The sequence below is a fragment of the Alexandromys fortis genome, unplaced genomic scaffold (genome assembly GCF_014885135.2).
Source record: "Alexandromys fortis isolate MF-2015 unplaced genomic scaffold, M_Fortis_MF-2015_v1.1 scaffold_2_1_26212458, whole genome shotgun sequence".
Lineage (NCBI taxonomy): Eukaryota > Metazoa > Chordata > Mammalia > Rodentia > Cricetidae > Alexandromys > Alexandromys fortis.
In genome coordinates, this window is record NW_026067930.1 from 15,775,336 (window position 1) to 15,792,041 (window position 16,706).

Genomic DNA, 16,706 nt, shown 5'->3' on the forward strand with positions numbered 1-16,706 from the left:
TCACAGAGATGAGAAACAAATAACCCATGAAAAAACTAAGAGGCTTGCTTGCAACCCAAATCGCTGGACATGAAGATGAAAGATTATTCGCAACTGGCAGATGGCTTTGCTTGAGCAGAGGGATCTGGTAGTAAAAGAAAGAAGCAAACCCAACCACCCCATCATCTCACTGGGACACTGTAGAGAAATTGAACCAGAGACTGGAGTAAGACAGGGAACCTATGCTCTATGCAAACTTTTCTTTCTTTTCGTTTCTTTTTTTTTTTTTTTTTTGTAATTTTAAACATTTTTATCAGCTGAGAATCTCATGTGTTTTATGGTACTCAATCCCCCAACTCTTCTCAGATCTTTGGTATAGAAAGCAGGTGAGTAAGCTTCTAGGAGCAGGCCACTAAGCAGCACTCCGCCGTCCCTGCATTAGCTCCTGCCTTGTAAGACTTCCTTCCCTGCTTCCCGCAGCAATGGCCTGTACTGTCACAGCAGCAAGGACCACCAGGCCAGGGTGGCACCACCCACGGTAAGCTACATCAATCACTAATTAGAAAATGTTCCCACAGACGTGCTCACAGGCCAATCTGGTGGGGGCATTTTCTCCACTGAGGTTCCCTTTTCCCAAATGACACAAAAGTAGCCAGCACAGAGACATGAAATCCATGGCCTGGCAATTTCCCTGGAAATCTGATATTAGGACATTCAAAAGTTAGTTGAAAAAGTACAAGAAAGTTGGGCTGAAAAGCACAGGTGTGTTTAATATTAAGAACAAAAGTCTCAAAAAATTAGACACTCTCCATGATAACTTGATCAACACCACAGTTTATTTGTAAACATGTTATTTGTGTCAATAATCAAATTGACAAGACTTTATACAATTTTATTGTATAATATTAACATCATAACAGAAAACAATCCACTGTATTGAGTTACAGTTTTGGTACTTTAAAATCCTTTAATACAAAGTGTATTTGAAACACTGAACATAAAAAATGAAAGGTGAACGGCGGAGAAAACAAAACACCCAGAAGAGAAATCACTTCCCCCAAACGAACACAAACCATCTGGTTACATATTTTAAACAAGAAAGGCTCTAAGGCAGCGGTTCTCAACCTTCCTAATGTTGTGACCCTTTAGTACAGTTCCTCAGGCTGTAGTGACCCACAACTATACAATTACCCTTGTTGCTACTTCAGAGTTGTAATTTTGCTACTGTTATAAGCTGTAATGTGAATATCGGATATGTGACCTCTGGGAGGGGGTCATGACCCACAGGTTGAGAACCGCCGTTCAAAGAATTAATTGCCCCTAACTTCTTTAGACACATCTGTGAGGTGAAACTGGGCCCTGCTTAAACTGTATGCCCTTTTTGATATTAGCAGCTCTTTTCTCTTGGTTTCTAAATGTTTGCTTGCTTTGTTCAAGTTACAGTAAGGGTGAGGCATGGAAAGGAGGGAGGTGCAAAGCCAAATGAAATTAAACATTTGCAAAGTAACAAGATACAACCTCTATCCATTTTCTTTGGCAAAGAACAAAGTCTGTATATTTATTCATTTTTAATCAACTTCACAGAGGTATCTATCTCTGCACAAGCTAACATGAGTGGAACAGGTCATATTCATAAAGCAAAGCACAAACACTCACAGCATCTTACCTGCTCTAAAAATGCAAAGAATTCCCTCATGAGAGAGGGGACATCAGCTGGGAACCTGACGGTTTCACTCTCCCCATTCACACAAGAAACTAGAGATGAAACATATCTTTTTAGAACTGTCCCTGAAGTTCATGATCATGGTTAGGTTCCATCTCTTCCTTCAGTGTTTCGCAAAGGAATTGTAGCAGCAAATCACTCCCATATTTTAAGCTATAAACTCAGTAATAACTGGACTCATTGTCGTAACTACAACTGTTCAATTCTTTATTAGTGTACATATCAGTAGAGTTGGCGTTCGACTGCTAATACAAGGATAAATACCTACAGGAAACTCAAACAAAGCAAATGAGATTACAAAGCCCTGATCAAAAGAAATACTCTCACCTTGCAGTTGAAGCTGGCAAAGTCACACACACACATAACCAGCAGCACTAGGAATGTACAGTATCAGTTATTGGAAAAATAAACGAGTGATTCACAGTCGTAGAAATCATTTTAATATTACTATGTACTTTTCCTTCTACAGACAAACATGACATACACAGTTCTACCTTATACAAGACAAAGTAGAAAACTAAACATTACTGCATTTACCCCAAACACAGCACTAACTGTGCTACAAGTAACCTGGTCCAAAATATTCAATTCTACAGATAGGCCATGGTATTAAATACATGGCCACTTTAACAGTTTCAAGAAAGGCATATACTTCCAGAAGTTTGTTAAATACACAAATTTCAGTTGCATAAATAACAAAAGCCATCAGCAAAACTGTTAGGCTCAAACATTCTCAAACAGTCTAATGCTTCGAGTGTTCCAGGTACACTGCTTGACCAGTTAGCTTGGTTAGTTAGTTTCACACCAGCAAGCTAACAGGCACCGTCTAGGGGGAATTCAATTAACACTGCACAACCCAAGGAAGGTGACCTGAAAAGTCTACATGTGTGGTTCCACATAGTCTGACATCTGAGACACTAAAAGAACTAACTCCTAAAGAAGCACATGAAGCTATTCAGTGCTTCCCCACTGTCCCAGAACTGTGTCCCAGGCTTTGGGTCCAGGTGCTATGTATGCAGAATCGCCTTCCCATGGAGCTGAGCCCAAAGACAGCACCGCTGCTACTGTGCAATTCCCAATCCCAACCCTTGCTTTGAAATCAAAGTCAAGTGTCCTAACAGTTCATTAGTAAAGCTACAAGACAAAATGAGACATGCAACAGCCTCAACTACAGTGGAAAATAAATTCTGTTTTTCCATAGACTCCATGAAAATATAAAGCCCAAAGTTGAGTGACAACAGAAGTCCACATACAAACATCATTTAAAAATAGAATGTTTTTCAAAGCTTTTCATGAGATGTCAATGAATAGCCAGTTAAGTTCACACCACTATGCTGACTAGGAGTCACTATGCATGACTCAATCATGTTCACTTGGCATACATGATTTATAGACATCCACAGGAACCCTTAATGCCCTGGTATAGACCTCTCACTGCTGGATGCTTGCCACTTTCTAGCGTGACTACCTCAAGAACCAAGAAGCCTGTCAGAAGAAGAGTTCTATCTCCTCCTGTGATCCCCTTAGTGTAGGTAACAAAATATAAAATTAAACCAGGTTTATGTCTGAGAAACTAACATATAAAACTACCACTGCAATATTCATAGTGACTGCTTATAAACATAACAGTCATCTAAAGCCTATAAAGTATATCCTTAGTTTTATAAAAGAAATGCAGATTGTCTCAAGGTAAAAATCCAGAGCTAGCTGCTGAGAAGCACTTTGCTGCAGGTGTGCGACACCACGGCTTCAGAAGACAGGCGCACATTCTGAGCATTTCCTACCAGTGAACACGGCCCGCTCTGCAGCAGCAGGACGCTCTGGGTGGCTGACACTGTAAAGCCAACATTAAGAAAGGAAAAAGGCAGAACGTGTGAGCAGTAAGTGGTGTAATCAAATTATTGCAGATGGAGATTAGCGATGAGAAGGGAGGAAGGTGAGCGTCCACTCCATTCCGATAAGATGCCATCTTTAAAGATTAAGTTTTTGGCGGGAAGTGGAACTCCCATATCGGCACAGGACGACTGTGAAAGCACACTTGGGAAGCCGGGCTCCGAGTGAAGATCCAGAGCTGAAGCACCTTCCTAAAAATCCAAGTTCACGTTTAGTTTCAGCGAAGAAACAGAACAGATGAAAAACACGTGGACCCAATTACCCGAGAAATGTTCACAGCATGTAAAGTACTACGGAAGGCAGAGAGAACAAGCAAAAACAACGGCAGATATTAACATGTGCAAAAATGACAAGCACTTACAATAAGTGCTTTTAAAACAATCAGAAACGGCTTATGAGATGATGGGGGAAATTAGTTCTCAGCAACTGGACCTAGACCAAAGTATCACCGAACAGGAGGCCAATAAAAATGCTGTCACCACACTCCACACCTGAACAGGCTTCACAGATGAACACGTTCAGACCCACGCTCCCAAGCACGCCTAGTATCCAACCACAGTTCTAACGTGTCCTCCCTGCACACTCTTACCAGGCCCACCCCCCACTTCTTCCCCAGCCTTTCCCATTCAACTCCTCTGGCTAAACAAGCATGAGAATCAGTCTTGACTTTTTCCTACTACACCCTCATTATTTCTTTTATTTAATTCATCAAGTTTTACAAATCTATCTTCAGAACATAGTTCAATGATTCAGAATTCACCATAGACAAGGCTAGTGGATTCCAAAGTGGTGCACAGTATGGAGAATCTCAGAACATCACCACTGTCTATGGATCCTTACATTATACTTCTGTATTACGGTTCACTGGTGTGATGGTCCATGTACAGTACACAGCCCTTCACACGCACTTTTTAGTGAAAAGAATGCTCAGTCAGCACATCTTCCTCGGGCATCTGACTGACCCCCGCCTCTAGCCTGTGCCTCTCCAACACCAGCACACAGTTACAAGCCTGTCCAAATAGTCTCTCCCTTCACCAGCCTTCGGCCGTGGCTCTTGGCATTTGATATAAACATTAGCTCTTCCACAAGCTCAGGAAGGCCCGCCCCTCTTCAACCTCACCTGCTGTCACTTTCCCTTTTTTAGGGTGCTTCTACCATCCAGTTGCCTTTTGCTCCTGAGTGCCAGCACTGCCCTGACACTGGGATCCCTGCACCTCCTGTCTGTCTGTAACATTCTCTTCTGCCCCACAGGCTTCAGTTTACATACTAATCTTTTAAGACCAGGGCCTCCTTCAGACCCTATCAGAGTACAGCTCCCTCAAAGCACAGACTGAAATCTGTAATTACTTACAAACATGAATGTTTGACTGAGTCTACACAATACCGCATGCTTCACTAATGTCTTCCACATCAGATTCCTTGGCACTTGGTAAAGGGCCTGGCATAGGGTAGACTCAAGTATTTATTGAATAAATGAATGAAAAAAACCTCTAAAATAGTATGGTGTGGGACCATGGTCTGTATTCTGTCAATTATATTTTAAATAAATGCTGGTTGGTCAGTAACCAGGCAGGAAGTATAGATGGGACAACTAGACAGAAAGTAGAGGCGGGTCAATGAGAACAGGAGAATTCTGGGACGAGGAAAGCTCTTTCTGCAGTCCTTTACCCAGCCATAGAAGAAGCAAGATGTGACTGCCTCACCAATTAAGGTACCGAGCCACGTGGCTAGCACAGACAAGAATAATGGGCTAATATATGTTATAAGAGTTAATAAGAAGCCTGAGCTAATGGGCCAATCAGTCTATAACTAATGTAGACCTCTGTGTGATTTCGTTGGGACTTAACGACTTCGAGAACTGGGCAGGACAGAAAACCACAGTCAACAATATTGACTTCAAATTGTTGAATCGGATATTCTGAACAGAAATATTCTATTCTCCAATTTTATTTATGAATCTATAAAGTCTAGGATATCCTTTTTCTCCATACCATTGACCTTAACTCGCACAATGCCCCCCTCCCCCCAGCAGTAAAGCAGGATCTCGTCTTATTGCATCAGGCAGAAACTTATATAGGGCTGAGATGGGGGGTGGGAGTCTTGGTATGGGGAGAGGTGGAGTAAGGAATAAGGGCCAACAATATCCTGCCACGTTATGAGTGGCTAGGCAGAGGTGGGTTTAGGTCGGGCTGTGCTGAGCCACTTATATGTGGAAGTTATGGCCAGAGAAAGGTCACCAAACTCAAGCTTGGCTCGGGAAGTTACACCGGACCTCACATGGGACCTCTTGAGGCCCAAAATCTTCCTCTTTTGTTTTTATTAGAACAATGGAAAACATGGTCCATCTTAGTTAAAGTTTTAAATCATGCTGATTACATATCTTGCTACTGAGAGGACTCAGAAATCAAACAACGTAAAACAACAACAACAACAACAAAATAAAACAAAAAACTTTCCACAGGTTATAAAGCTCTATATAAACACTATTTGCATGTTTTGGATTGTGTTACCTGGAATGAATGAACAAAGTTAAGGACTTGTAGAGAGAGCTTTCTACTGGAATGCAAGAGACTTTGAAGGCTGAAAAAAAAGAGAAAAATATTTTTAACTAAATGTAATGATGAAACGTAAACTTTTACAAGTTAAATTTTATCATTTTAAGTAATTTATGAATATGCAATGCAATAAAACCACAAAGTTCTTTAAGTAGCTGTGATGCTTTATATCAAAAATTTTTACGTTTTAATAGGACCTAGCTCTATATAAAAAGAAGGCCATTTTGAAATAAAATATCATACTTTAAATCTAAGTTAAAATATAAGTTTATGTGGTGGTTTGAGTAAGAATGGCCCCATATCATTCATATACTTAAACAGTCACCAGCGAGTGGCATTATTTGTGTCAGAACAAAGTCCAAGAATGAAATCTCAGTCCAAGGAGTCATTGTGAGAAAACTCCAAGAAATCAAACAAAAGTCTTGTGACCTCAGTTTCCTTTAAACACAGAATTGTTCTTGGAATGTGCTTCTGTGCCCCTCCCAGGTGTGGCCAACAGGAATGGATTTACTGTAGATCAATTGTTATAGCTGGCTATTGGTTTATTCGCCTCTATGGAAAAACATGTTTTCCCACATGCAGCCTGTCCTTGTGATTGTATACAGCTTGAGCTCATGAAAACTTTACGTGTGTGATTCTTAACCCACAGAGTGCAAACTGTCTGATGCTCTGAATAAAGCTGGCTATTGCATGAGACTTCTGGCCACCTCCCAGGTTCATACCATCAATTAGAATGGTAAGCAATGTGAAAGGGTAAGAAGTTATTTTCCAAAAGAACTATTTAAACTGTTAAAACATTTAAGCTATTTAAGCTATATGAAACTTCAAATATTAAATAAAACAAGCTTAAGTCTCTGACACATTTAACACAACTTACCCATTTATAACTTTCCAGATATGTGAATTAGTACAAATTATAGTGATAATATTTGAAGTTTCATACTTAAAAAGTACTTATGCTTTTAGAAACATGGTTATTATTGGACTATATATATATGCATTCTGATTACTCCCTACTCCTACCTTCCTCCCTATCACTCTCACCTCCTTTCCATCTTTATCAATCCTCTCTCAATCCCTACCTGTTCCTTTCCCAATTTCAGGACTTTGGTGACTCATTAAGTTTACCTAAGGCCATCTGCGTAACCACTGAACTGTAACTAAACGCTGGAGCCTGGAGGGGCCACCTGTAGGTACACAACGAAGGCCATGCTTTCCCTCTCCCTGAATCTATCAGCAGTAAACAGTCCAACCGTGAAGGGTGGGACCCTCTCTGCTCCTCTTCCATCTATGCTTGACTGCTGATGGGTTCATCCTTTTACAAAAACAGTGCAGATATCTAAAATGATCTGCCATCAATTGTGATTACAATGGCCGTCTTGCCCAAGAGATGATATTTTATATTCAGTTCTCTTCTTCAACATTCCTTGACCCTTCAGAGCTATAAATCTGATCAAAAACCACAGCAGAAGAAAGTATAGGTCTCAGAGAAGAGTGACTACTGCTTAGCGAACAGGCAGTGTCAAGATGCTCTTATACCCACAGACATATGCTGTACCCAGCCTTAAAATCACAGAAGTTTCTCTTCCCAGAAATAGTAGTGCATGCCAAAATTCGTGGGTGCAAGAATAAGCAACAGACGGGTCTCAGCCCCAAACTAGTATTTATACTTTTATTTTTACATGCTATTTTAGAGAATGGTTGTTGACATTATCAGTTGAACACTCTTTTACTTTATAAGTCAACTAATTTAAGTTTATCTGATGGCCAACTTTGTTTTCCTAAGTTTAAAAAAAGAGGACTCTATGAGTATCTCTCTTCCAAACCACCCTTTATGATAACTGGGTTCAGTGACTCTTTCCTTCATTGCTTCAGGAGCTACTCCCTAAGGACTGGAGCTGCCATGAGGTAAAACCTGCCTACCATCTCTGAAAAGCAAAACATGAATTTTAAAACAGTATATAAGATAGACAAAAAATTTAGAAAGTCACCAGAATTCTAACATAAGTTAGCTGGAGTAGGTGTGGCCTTGTTGGAGGAAGTATGTCACTGTGGGGGTGGGCTTTGAGGTCTCCTACGCTCAAGCTAAACCCACTGAATCAGACCACTTCCTGTTACCCACATATAAAGATGTAGAATTCTCAGTTCCTTCCCCAGCACCATGTCTACCTGCATGTTGCCATGTCCCACCATGATAATGGACTGAACCACTGAACGATAAGCCACCCAATTAAATAAATGTTTTCTTTTGGAAAAGTTGCTGTGGTCATGGTGTCTCTTCACAGCAACTGAAATCCTAAGACAATGTGTGGATTAACAAAGATTCAAGCTAGAGACAGAGAAGGCAGCCTAAAAACTAAGATGGAGAAGATGAACCTTACCTCTCTTTTCTGCAAAGGCCATGTGTTGCTATTTTCTGACAAACTTTTCGGTTTAATTCAGAACTGAACAACGGAATCCCAAAACACAGCTCAAGAGGTACCCAATCTGCTTCAGCTGTGGTTCCTAAAAACACAGACAGACTGAAAATTATATACTTACATATTCTGTATGAGCAGCAAGGTCTTCTAAACTGAGCCCGCTAGAGCCCTCCTACCCTCGTGGCACCCACTAGTGAATTCAACCAGGGATGGACTTAAACAGGGTCATCAATCTCAAAGTGGAAGAGAATGTCTTTTGATTATGTACATATGTCTGGGGAAAAGATACATAGCTTTTCATTAAATGTTCCAGATAATCATTTGCTCAAAAGGGATATAAGAGGACATCTGCAAGATGATAAAATGAATCTGAGTATTTACCATAAAAATGATGAAACTGCAGTCACTGTTCTCAGCTATAACTGTTATATATTATTTCAGTTATTCTAAATGTATGAACATGTTTCTTAGAGGTATCACATTAACACAAAACTCCACTAGAAATAATAAAACAACATGCAAATAGTTTAGCAGAAAAGGTAAGCCCCAGAAAGACACCGAAGAAAGAAAGTTGCAGAAGATTTTTAACATCTTACCAGAGTTTTGTTTTATTGCTGAATCTGTAGTAGCTTCCTCAATGACCATTTCAAATGACTCTGTACTCCCATTTACATCTGAACCAGAAGCCAAATCAGGTTCACCTGATAATTTAAAGGATATAACACTCTGAGGATTCTAGTACTCAGCAGAAGTCAATACAAAGAGAACTCCAAGAAATGACAGAAAAATAAAAAAAAAAATTATCAAACAATAAAAAAGTAAAGTTAAAAGAAGAAAAAAAAATCTGTTAAGGGCAGTCCAAGACACAACAGCTCTCCACAGTCAGCCACATAATCTATAGAGTTGCGACCAAATGTTGTTACACAGATACCATTTACTCTTTCTCCCTTCTCATTAAATGATTTTAAAAATGGGAAATAGGTTAAAAAGATGACTCATCTTTGGTTTAAACGGTAGACATCTAATAAACGTCTAGAGAAAGTTTATGAGTGTGAAAAGGATGTGACTGATACCCAGTGACACTCTTGGTAGCCACCAATACTAAGTATCTTACCCAGTGATGCTCTTGATAGCCATCAATACTAAGTATCTTACCAAATGTGTAAAATTTCCCAAGGGTAAAATCAACCACGACCTAAAATATCCAAAGTCACAAAGCAGAACACAAGTTCAGACTTCTACTTCCTTTATCCCTAAGGCCATGCCCAGAAACACACAGTCTAAATATCCTTCAAACTTCCTTTCTGAACCCCCCTATCCTTCAGCAATGAGATCCCTAGCCACCTCCTGCACTCATCTATTCTCCAACAACTCCCCTCTTTCTGCTAAAAGGAACCACACTATTTTCTGCTTCCTAATTCCCTTAAAACAACAACAACAAACAAACAAACAAACACCAACAAAAACCCCAGCAATCACCTTTTGACTAACTTCTCACTTTTCAAAGTTCAGTTCAAACTCTTGTCTTCTTTAAGATGCATTCCCCATGGCTCCCGAGGTTGAGATAGCCTTCTCTGTCTCCCACGTAAACGCCAAACAGTCCCACCCTCTCAGCTTTTAACTATGCAGTACAGGCAGATTCATTAATTTTCCCTAGTCAGGTTTTACTCTTTGAACTAAAATTAAACTTAAAAAAATTAAATGATTTCAGAACTTAAAACAGTTAATTGCTGTTTAAACATCTGTGGAATAAATGACTTTAAAAACTGAACTGTAGAGGCAGGCGGATCTCTGTGAGTTCGAGACCAGCCTGGTCTACAGAGCTAGTTCCAGGACAGGCTCCAAAGCCACAGAGAAACCCTGTCTCGAAAAACCAAAAAAAAAAAAACTGAACTGTAGTACACCCACCCGAAACTCAAAAGGAGACACTGGCTGACCACTAACCACACTTCCTTGGGATTTTAAACTGAAAGAATCATGAATACAGTCAACCAGTGACAGTCACTTGATACTTCCAGGGTCGGTGATGAGAGCTGGCACCATGGCAAGCAAAGCTATACACAGCACCATCCAGAGCAGAAACAACTGCTAAGCAAGAGCTGATCTGCTATGGACATGCAGGACGATCTAGAGGCAGAAGAAGGAAGAAAAACTACACGGGAAATGCTTGCAATGTGTGCTTTAAGGTATCAAGATTCAGACTCAACTGAGAACTAAAAAAGAAGAGGGGCTGAAGAGAAAGGTAAGTAAACCCAGGTACAAGAAAAATGCTAACTACTAGGATCTGACCTGGGTTCGAGTCCCAGCACCTACATAGACTCACAACTGCCTTCAACTCCGATTCCACAGGAACCAACATTGTCTTCTAGCTTCCCCCAGCACCCAGCTATAGTGCACACATATATGCACACATAACTTGTTTTCAAAAACAAAGGAGACAGAAATTAATATAAGAGTCATTTCCAGGATGGAGGGGGGAGGACCTTGGACTTCCCACAGGGCAGGGAACCCTGACTGCTCTTTGGACTGAAGAGGGAAGGGGAGGGAACTCGGAGGAGGGGGAGAGGAGTGGAGGGAGGGGGAGGGGTGGGGAGGGAGGAGGAAGGAAATGGGAGGCGGGGAGGAGGCAGAAATTTTTTCAATTAAAAAAAAAAAGGAGGCCGGTAGGTGGTGGCGCACGCCTTTAATCCCAGCACTCGGGAGGCAGAGGCAGGTAGATCTCTGTGAGTTCGAGGCCAGCCTGGGCTACAAGAGCTAGTTCCAGGACAGGAACCAAAAGCAAGCTATGGAGAAACCCTGTCTCGAAAATTCAAAAAAAAAAAAAAAAAGAGTCAATTCCAAAGTTTAATTTGTGGAATCTATAAATTATTAAGCCTATTTTGGAAATGTTTTAAAATCATCACTTCCTAAAGCTAATTTGATTCAATGTCTATGAACATAGAGGCAACGGTAAAAGGCTGAGCCAACAGCCTTTCTGTAAGCCTTTCTGTATCCCACACAAGGTCATGTTCTTATCTCCTCATGAAAACTATTAAGTAACTCAACATTTCCACAGAGGTTTGCTGTAGTTTACACATAAAGACCATGCTAAACTTAAACCCAGTTGTTTTATCCAGAGACCCAAACAGTGACTGACCTCTCTCATCAGAAGCGTCACTGAGCTTTCTACTTGTGAGCTGGCTAGAAGCATTCAACATGGTGACATAGCCACAGAAATGTTGTAGGTCCACTTTGTTCCTCAAAATCTGCAGTGCTTTATGAACACCCATACTGGCACGGGTAAACTCTAGGAACAAACCAATAACAACACATTAATGAAGCTTTATCATACAACATAAAACCAAAAAACTAATGCATATTTTATATTTCTGAACTACTTTTAGACATTAAATAAGACCATTCCAATGAAGAAACATAAGACAGTTCTTTTCTCTAAACATCTCATCAAGATGCCACACACGCTCCCACTAATCAGTTCTTGAGCTTTTACAAAACAAAAGATCCTGATGTCAGTGTCTGGTATCTTCAAGACTAAAATTTTGTCCTTAGAATTTAGAGAACTAGGGGGCTGGAGAGATGACTCAGCGGTTAAGAGCATTGCCTGTTCTTCCAAAGGTCCTGAGTTCAATTCCCAGCAACAACATGGTGGCTCATAATCATCTGAAATGTGATCGGATGCCCTCTTCTAGCTGCAGGCAGACACACAGACAGAATATTGTATACATAAATAAATAAATAAATATTTAAAAAATATTTAGAGGACTAGAGAACAAGGTCATCTATGCACACACACACACACACACACACGTAGAACCATGTGCATACAGCATAAACTTTGCCTCGAGTATTCTGAAAAAGAATGTGTGTTAAACTCTCCAAGCATAAATTGTTCCTGTAGCTTGTCTTCTCTCCCAGTCTCTAAATAAACCAACGATAAAAGAAAATGACTAAAAGGCTCCACATATAGAAAATCTTCCCCTAGAAAATTACGTGCTTACTCTCTTCATCTCTAAGGCACACGGGCCTTTCAAAGGTTCTAACTGGCTAGCAGTTCATTGGCAGTAACTCACACAACTGAAAACTACCTTCTGCCAACTCTTTAACGGCAAAATGGTAAAAACACAGAATTTAAAAATTTTAAGAACACACTTCCTGTCAGTTTCCACCAATTATTGTCAGGAATAACGATAAAGTCAAACGGATAGAATTCAAAAGGTACCTCCTTGCAGCTCTGCTTCATCAAATGGAAACGGTATATGGACAATTTCTCCTACCCCATGCAAACCATGTCCCTACAAACAGAAAGAAATGCACGTGGAAAGGTGTATGAGAAACCAACATTTCTAATAACCGAGACAATAAATACAGTTGTGCCACATCATGGCACATTCTACAATGATATTTTATCGAGATGCCTTTGGCAATCTTGTATTTTTCACTTCTTGGACAGTATTTTTCAAACAGAATAGGAAAAGAAAAAGGATTAAGAAGGCTAACTAACTAACTAACTAACTAACTAACAGGCAAACCAGACAGGCCTGAGCCAAGTGAGAACTGAAGTGCATGCTCATAGCTCAGCCACAGTTCTGAGGAAAACAGGAAGGCAAAGACTCTAACTGGGATACAAAACTCAAACTCTACAAGGAAAGGATAGGCTTCCAGAGATACTTGCTAATAATTACATATACCAGAGCAACCAAAATGCCTCACAACAGAGGAGTGGTTAAAATTATGGTATATATTTTCAGTTCAGCTGCAAAAATGAAAGGAGAACTCTCAACTGGATTTCACCAAACAAAGAAGTACAGGGAACATCTAGCTTGCATCCGCACATTGAATACAGCTGAAGATAAAGGTATTGTGAAAGACGAGATTTAGAAACTAGGTAGAGAGGATGAAAAGGAAAGTGACTTTTCTCTGTGCATCTTTACTGCTTTATCACTGAAGTGTGTGAGTGACTTAAAACATTTAAAACTCATTTCTTCTGTTGGGGTATGGTTTGTCCCCTCATCTTCAGAACCAGGAATGAGTTACTTCTTTCTGAGTTCTTGGCTAATGGAGTCCCACAGATCCCCAAATATAACAAGTTACCACCAATGCTCTTGGTTACCCTCTAGAAACTGACATGAGACCCTATTGCTGAAGATACTACTTACTTAAATCATAGAGCATTGAAAACCCAAGTGGGTACAGACCCAGAAGTTTCAGCTCTACTGGAAAGGGCTACACATCAAAAGATCCTTACCCAGATGTGAATACTGTGGGTTACAGTAATGACTTGCCAGGCATGACATGCCCACTGGTCCAATAGTGTCACAAATGTTAGGGCGTAACCAACCATTTTCTGATTGGGTTTAAGTCCTGCTTCATGAAATGGAACTTATACTTGGCACTGTTAATGTGGTCAAGCGGCCAAGGTCACAGACTTTAGGAGAGAACTATTACTCTGCTAAATGATTAATAGTAACAAAACAACTCCTTTGACTTTAATGCATATCCATACAAATCAGTGCATCTCCCAACCCTCAGAAACAACTTCTTGCAGTAGATGGCAGTAACATGGAGACTCTAAACCAGCCAATGTGAGAGAAAAAAGACTTTGGAGGCTCAGTCCTAAGTGGGACATACATATTACACACCTCCCTTCAAGATCCAGTGATCTATGTGAAAAGGGGGTTGGTAAGAGCTAGAGGCGGTGAATGATTTCAAGGAAACAGTGTTTTCCTTACACAACAGGGCAGTTGCAGATATAAAAGCACAGCAATTGTTACAGCATGCAAGAAACCACATTACAAATTATTCATCTATCACATTCAATTAATCATTTGTTTCAAAATTTTGTCTTGAGTTCCCAGAGTTTAAAGTGGCATAAGAACAATAAACATGAAAATTTTAATCTTATATTAACATATATCCAGCATTATTATAATGGAGAATTTAAGTAAATATTTGGGATATATACATTTTTTTTTTTACCCTCAAAGGAGACCTATTATTTAAACTAAAGAAATACTGATGTAGTTGAGCGTGGTGTTGTGTTGGTTTGTTTTTTACTATTGACCTGACACAACATAAAGTCACCTTGGAAAAAGAAACCTCAAGTGAGGGCAGCCTCCACCAAACTGGGGCATTATCTTGAACTGCTAACTGATGTAGGCGGGCCCGGCCCACTGTGTAAGAAAGCTTGCTGAGCACAGAGAGTGAGTAAGTCAGTACTCAGTGTTTCCCTATGTCCTGCTTTTGTTCTTGCCCTGACTTCCCTCAAGATGGACTGTGACCTGGAACTGTAACCCAAATAAACCCTTGCCTCCCCCAAGTTGCTTTTGGTCAGTGTGTTGAATCACAGCAACAGAAAAGCAACTAAAACAGATGCAGACACCCGTGATCCCAGATTTGGGAGGCAGAGAAAAGAGGCGCACATCAAGTTAAAAAGGCCACCCCAGGCTATGTAAGTGAGACCCTGTCAAAATGGCACACAAAGGAAGAGTGAAGAAAAGGAAGTGGGAGAGAGAGGGAAAGTCTACAGAGAGTACAGAGAAGAAGGGGGATAGGACCGGCACATCCAAGAAATCACACTCCATTGCAAGCACACTAACTATGAAAGCACACTCATTTAGACAGTTTATAATGTGATTCTGACAGACGTCTCATCTATTCCACAGATATTTATGATTTAACTCAAAACTACAAAGTTGTAAATAAAATTGTAGTTTTATTAAAAATCTTAATTGTAGTATTTTTCAAATTTCAACAAGGGAAATTTTTCTGTAAAGGAGGTGTTCTTTTTTAGCAAGAGCAAAACTTTATCAGCAAGTGGTTTACCTACCGCAACAGTTTCTATCACCAATCTGACAGGACCGAGGAGACAACTTTGGGAGCACAGTGAGGTTAACTGGGATGGGAAGCCACGCCCCATGAGAACAAGCACTCACCTCCCACTAGGGGTGGTGGGTGGTGTGATAAACCTCCTGCCCCGTTACCACAGCTCCCTGCAGCCCACTTCCCTTCAAGCTGTGAGCTACAACAAACCTTTTCAGGTTGCTTTGGCCTGGTAATTCATTGCAGCAAAGAGGAAAGTAACTAACAAACCCATCTTTTCCTATTCATATTCTATAATACCAAAACAACAACAGCAAAATATCTATTATTTGCCCTGACTTATTAAATATTACATGTATAATGGACCTTGGCAATCATGCTTACTTCATAGATAAGGAAAACAACACTCAAAGAAGTGAGTGGCAGGTCACAACGGTAACGAAAGAGGAAGCCATGCCCACAGCTGCCTCACCTCATCACCACCAAACATGATATCCTCACAGGCTGCCCTGTGTCAGGCACAGTGCAAAGCACTTTATGCCAATTATCCATCTCAGGCAATTTCCTCAACAACCTGGAGAGACAGGGGTTTCTATCACCTCCAACTGACAGCTACATATCGGAATTCAAAGAGGTCATTTACCTTGCCTGAGACAGCAATCAGCAGTGGAACCGAGAGGTGAATTTGGACAGTCTCATTTAAGTCCGCGTCCAGCACACCCCACCGTTTGTCACCTCCTCTCACCATCCCTACCACACATTTTCCCTAATTTTATGTTCTCAAGGATTCATCTACCACCTATATGCTGAGGCTAATACGTCAGTCATCTCTCTCCTGCAGCCTCTCATTTGAATTTCAGAATATTTTCAATGGCCTGATCCCCAACATGTCCAAAATCCAGCACATCATGGGCCATGTCTATAAAATGTCCAGAACAAGCTATGCAAATGTAGAGACAGTAATGTTATTTAGGTTTAGGAAGAATGGGGGACAGGGGTTAGAGTGAAAAACAGATGAACAGAACAGGGTTCATTTCTGAGTGGATAAAAATACTCTAAAGTTGAGTTGACAGCTATATAAGTCTGCAAATAAACTAAAATCCACAGAACTGTACAATTTAAACTGCTTAATTATACCATGTGAAATACATATCAATAAAGTATTTTTTTAAAAAAACAAAAGACTGCCGTAGAACAATGAAGCTTCGATTAAAGTGTGGGTTCAAATTCACTTTGTTCTACTACCTCCACAAAAGTGGTCCTGCACACGAGTCCTTGCGACTCAACTTTGAAGTAAATGTCATCTAACTACAATTT

At 40.3% G+C, this 16,706-nt stretch overlaps 1 protein-coding gene across 1 annotated transcript in view; it reads right to left on the reverse strand.

Moving 5' to 3' along the window:
- Window positions 1–793: 793 nt before the first annotated feature.
- Window positions 794–16,706, reverse strand: part of Fam91a1 (family with sequence similarity 91 member A1) — a 37,056-nt gene continuing 21,143 nt past the window's right edge. Inside the window, exons 19-24 of the mRNA XM_050145025.1 lie at window positions 12,790–12,862; window positions 11,707–11,856; window positions 9,167–9,271; window positions 8,532–8,655; window positions 6,106–6,175; window positions 794–3,786 (exon numbers count right to left, since the gene is read on the reverse strand). Of these exons, the coding sequence (XP_050000982.1) occupies window positions 3,601–3,786; window positions 6,106–6,175; window positions 8,532–8,655; window positions 9,167–9,271; window positions 11,707–11,856; window positions 12,790–12,862 (708 nt within the window). The 3' untranslated portion in view covers window positions 794–3,600. The remainder of the gene's footprint in view (window positions 3,787–6,105; window positions 6,176–8,531; window positions 8,656–9,166; window positions 9,272–11,706; window positions 11,857–12,789; window positions 12,863–16,706) is intronic.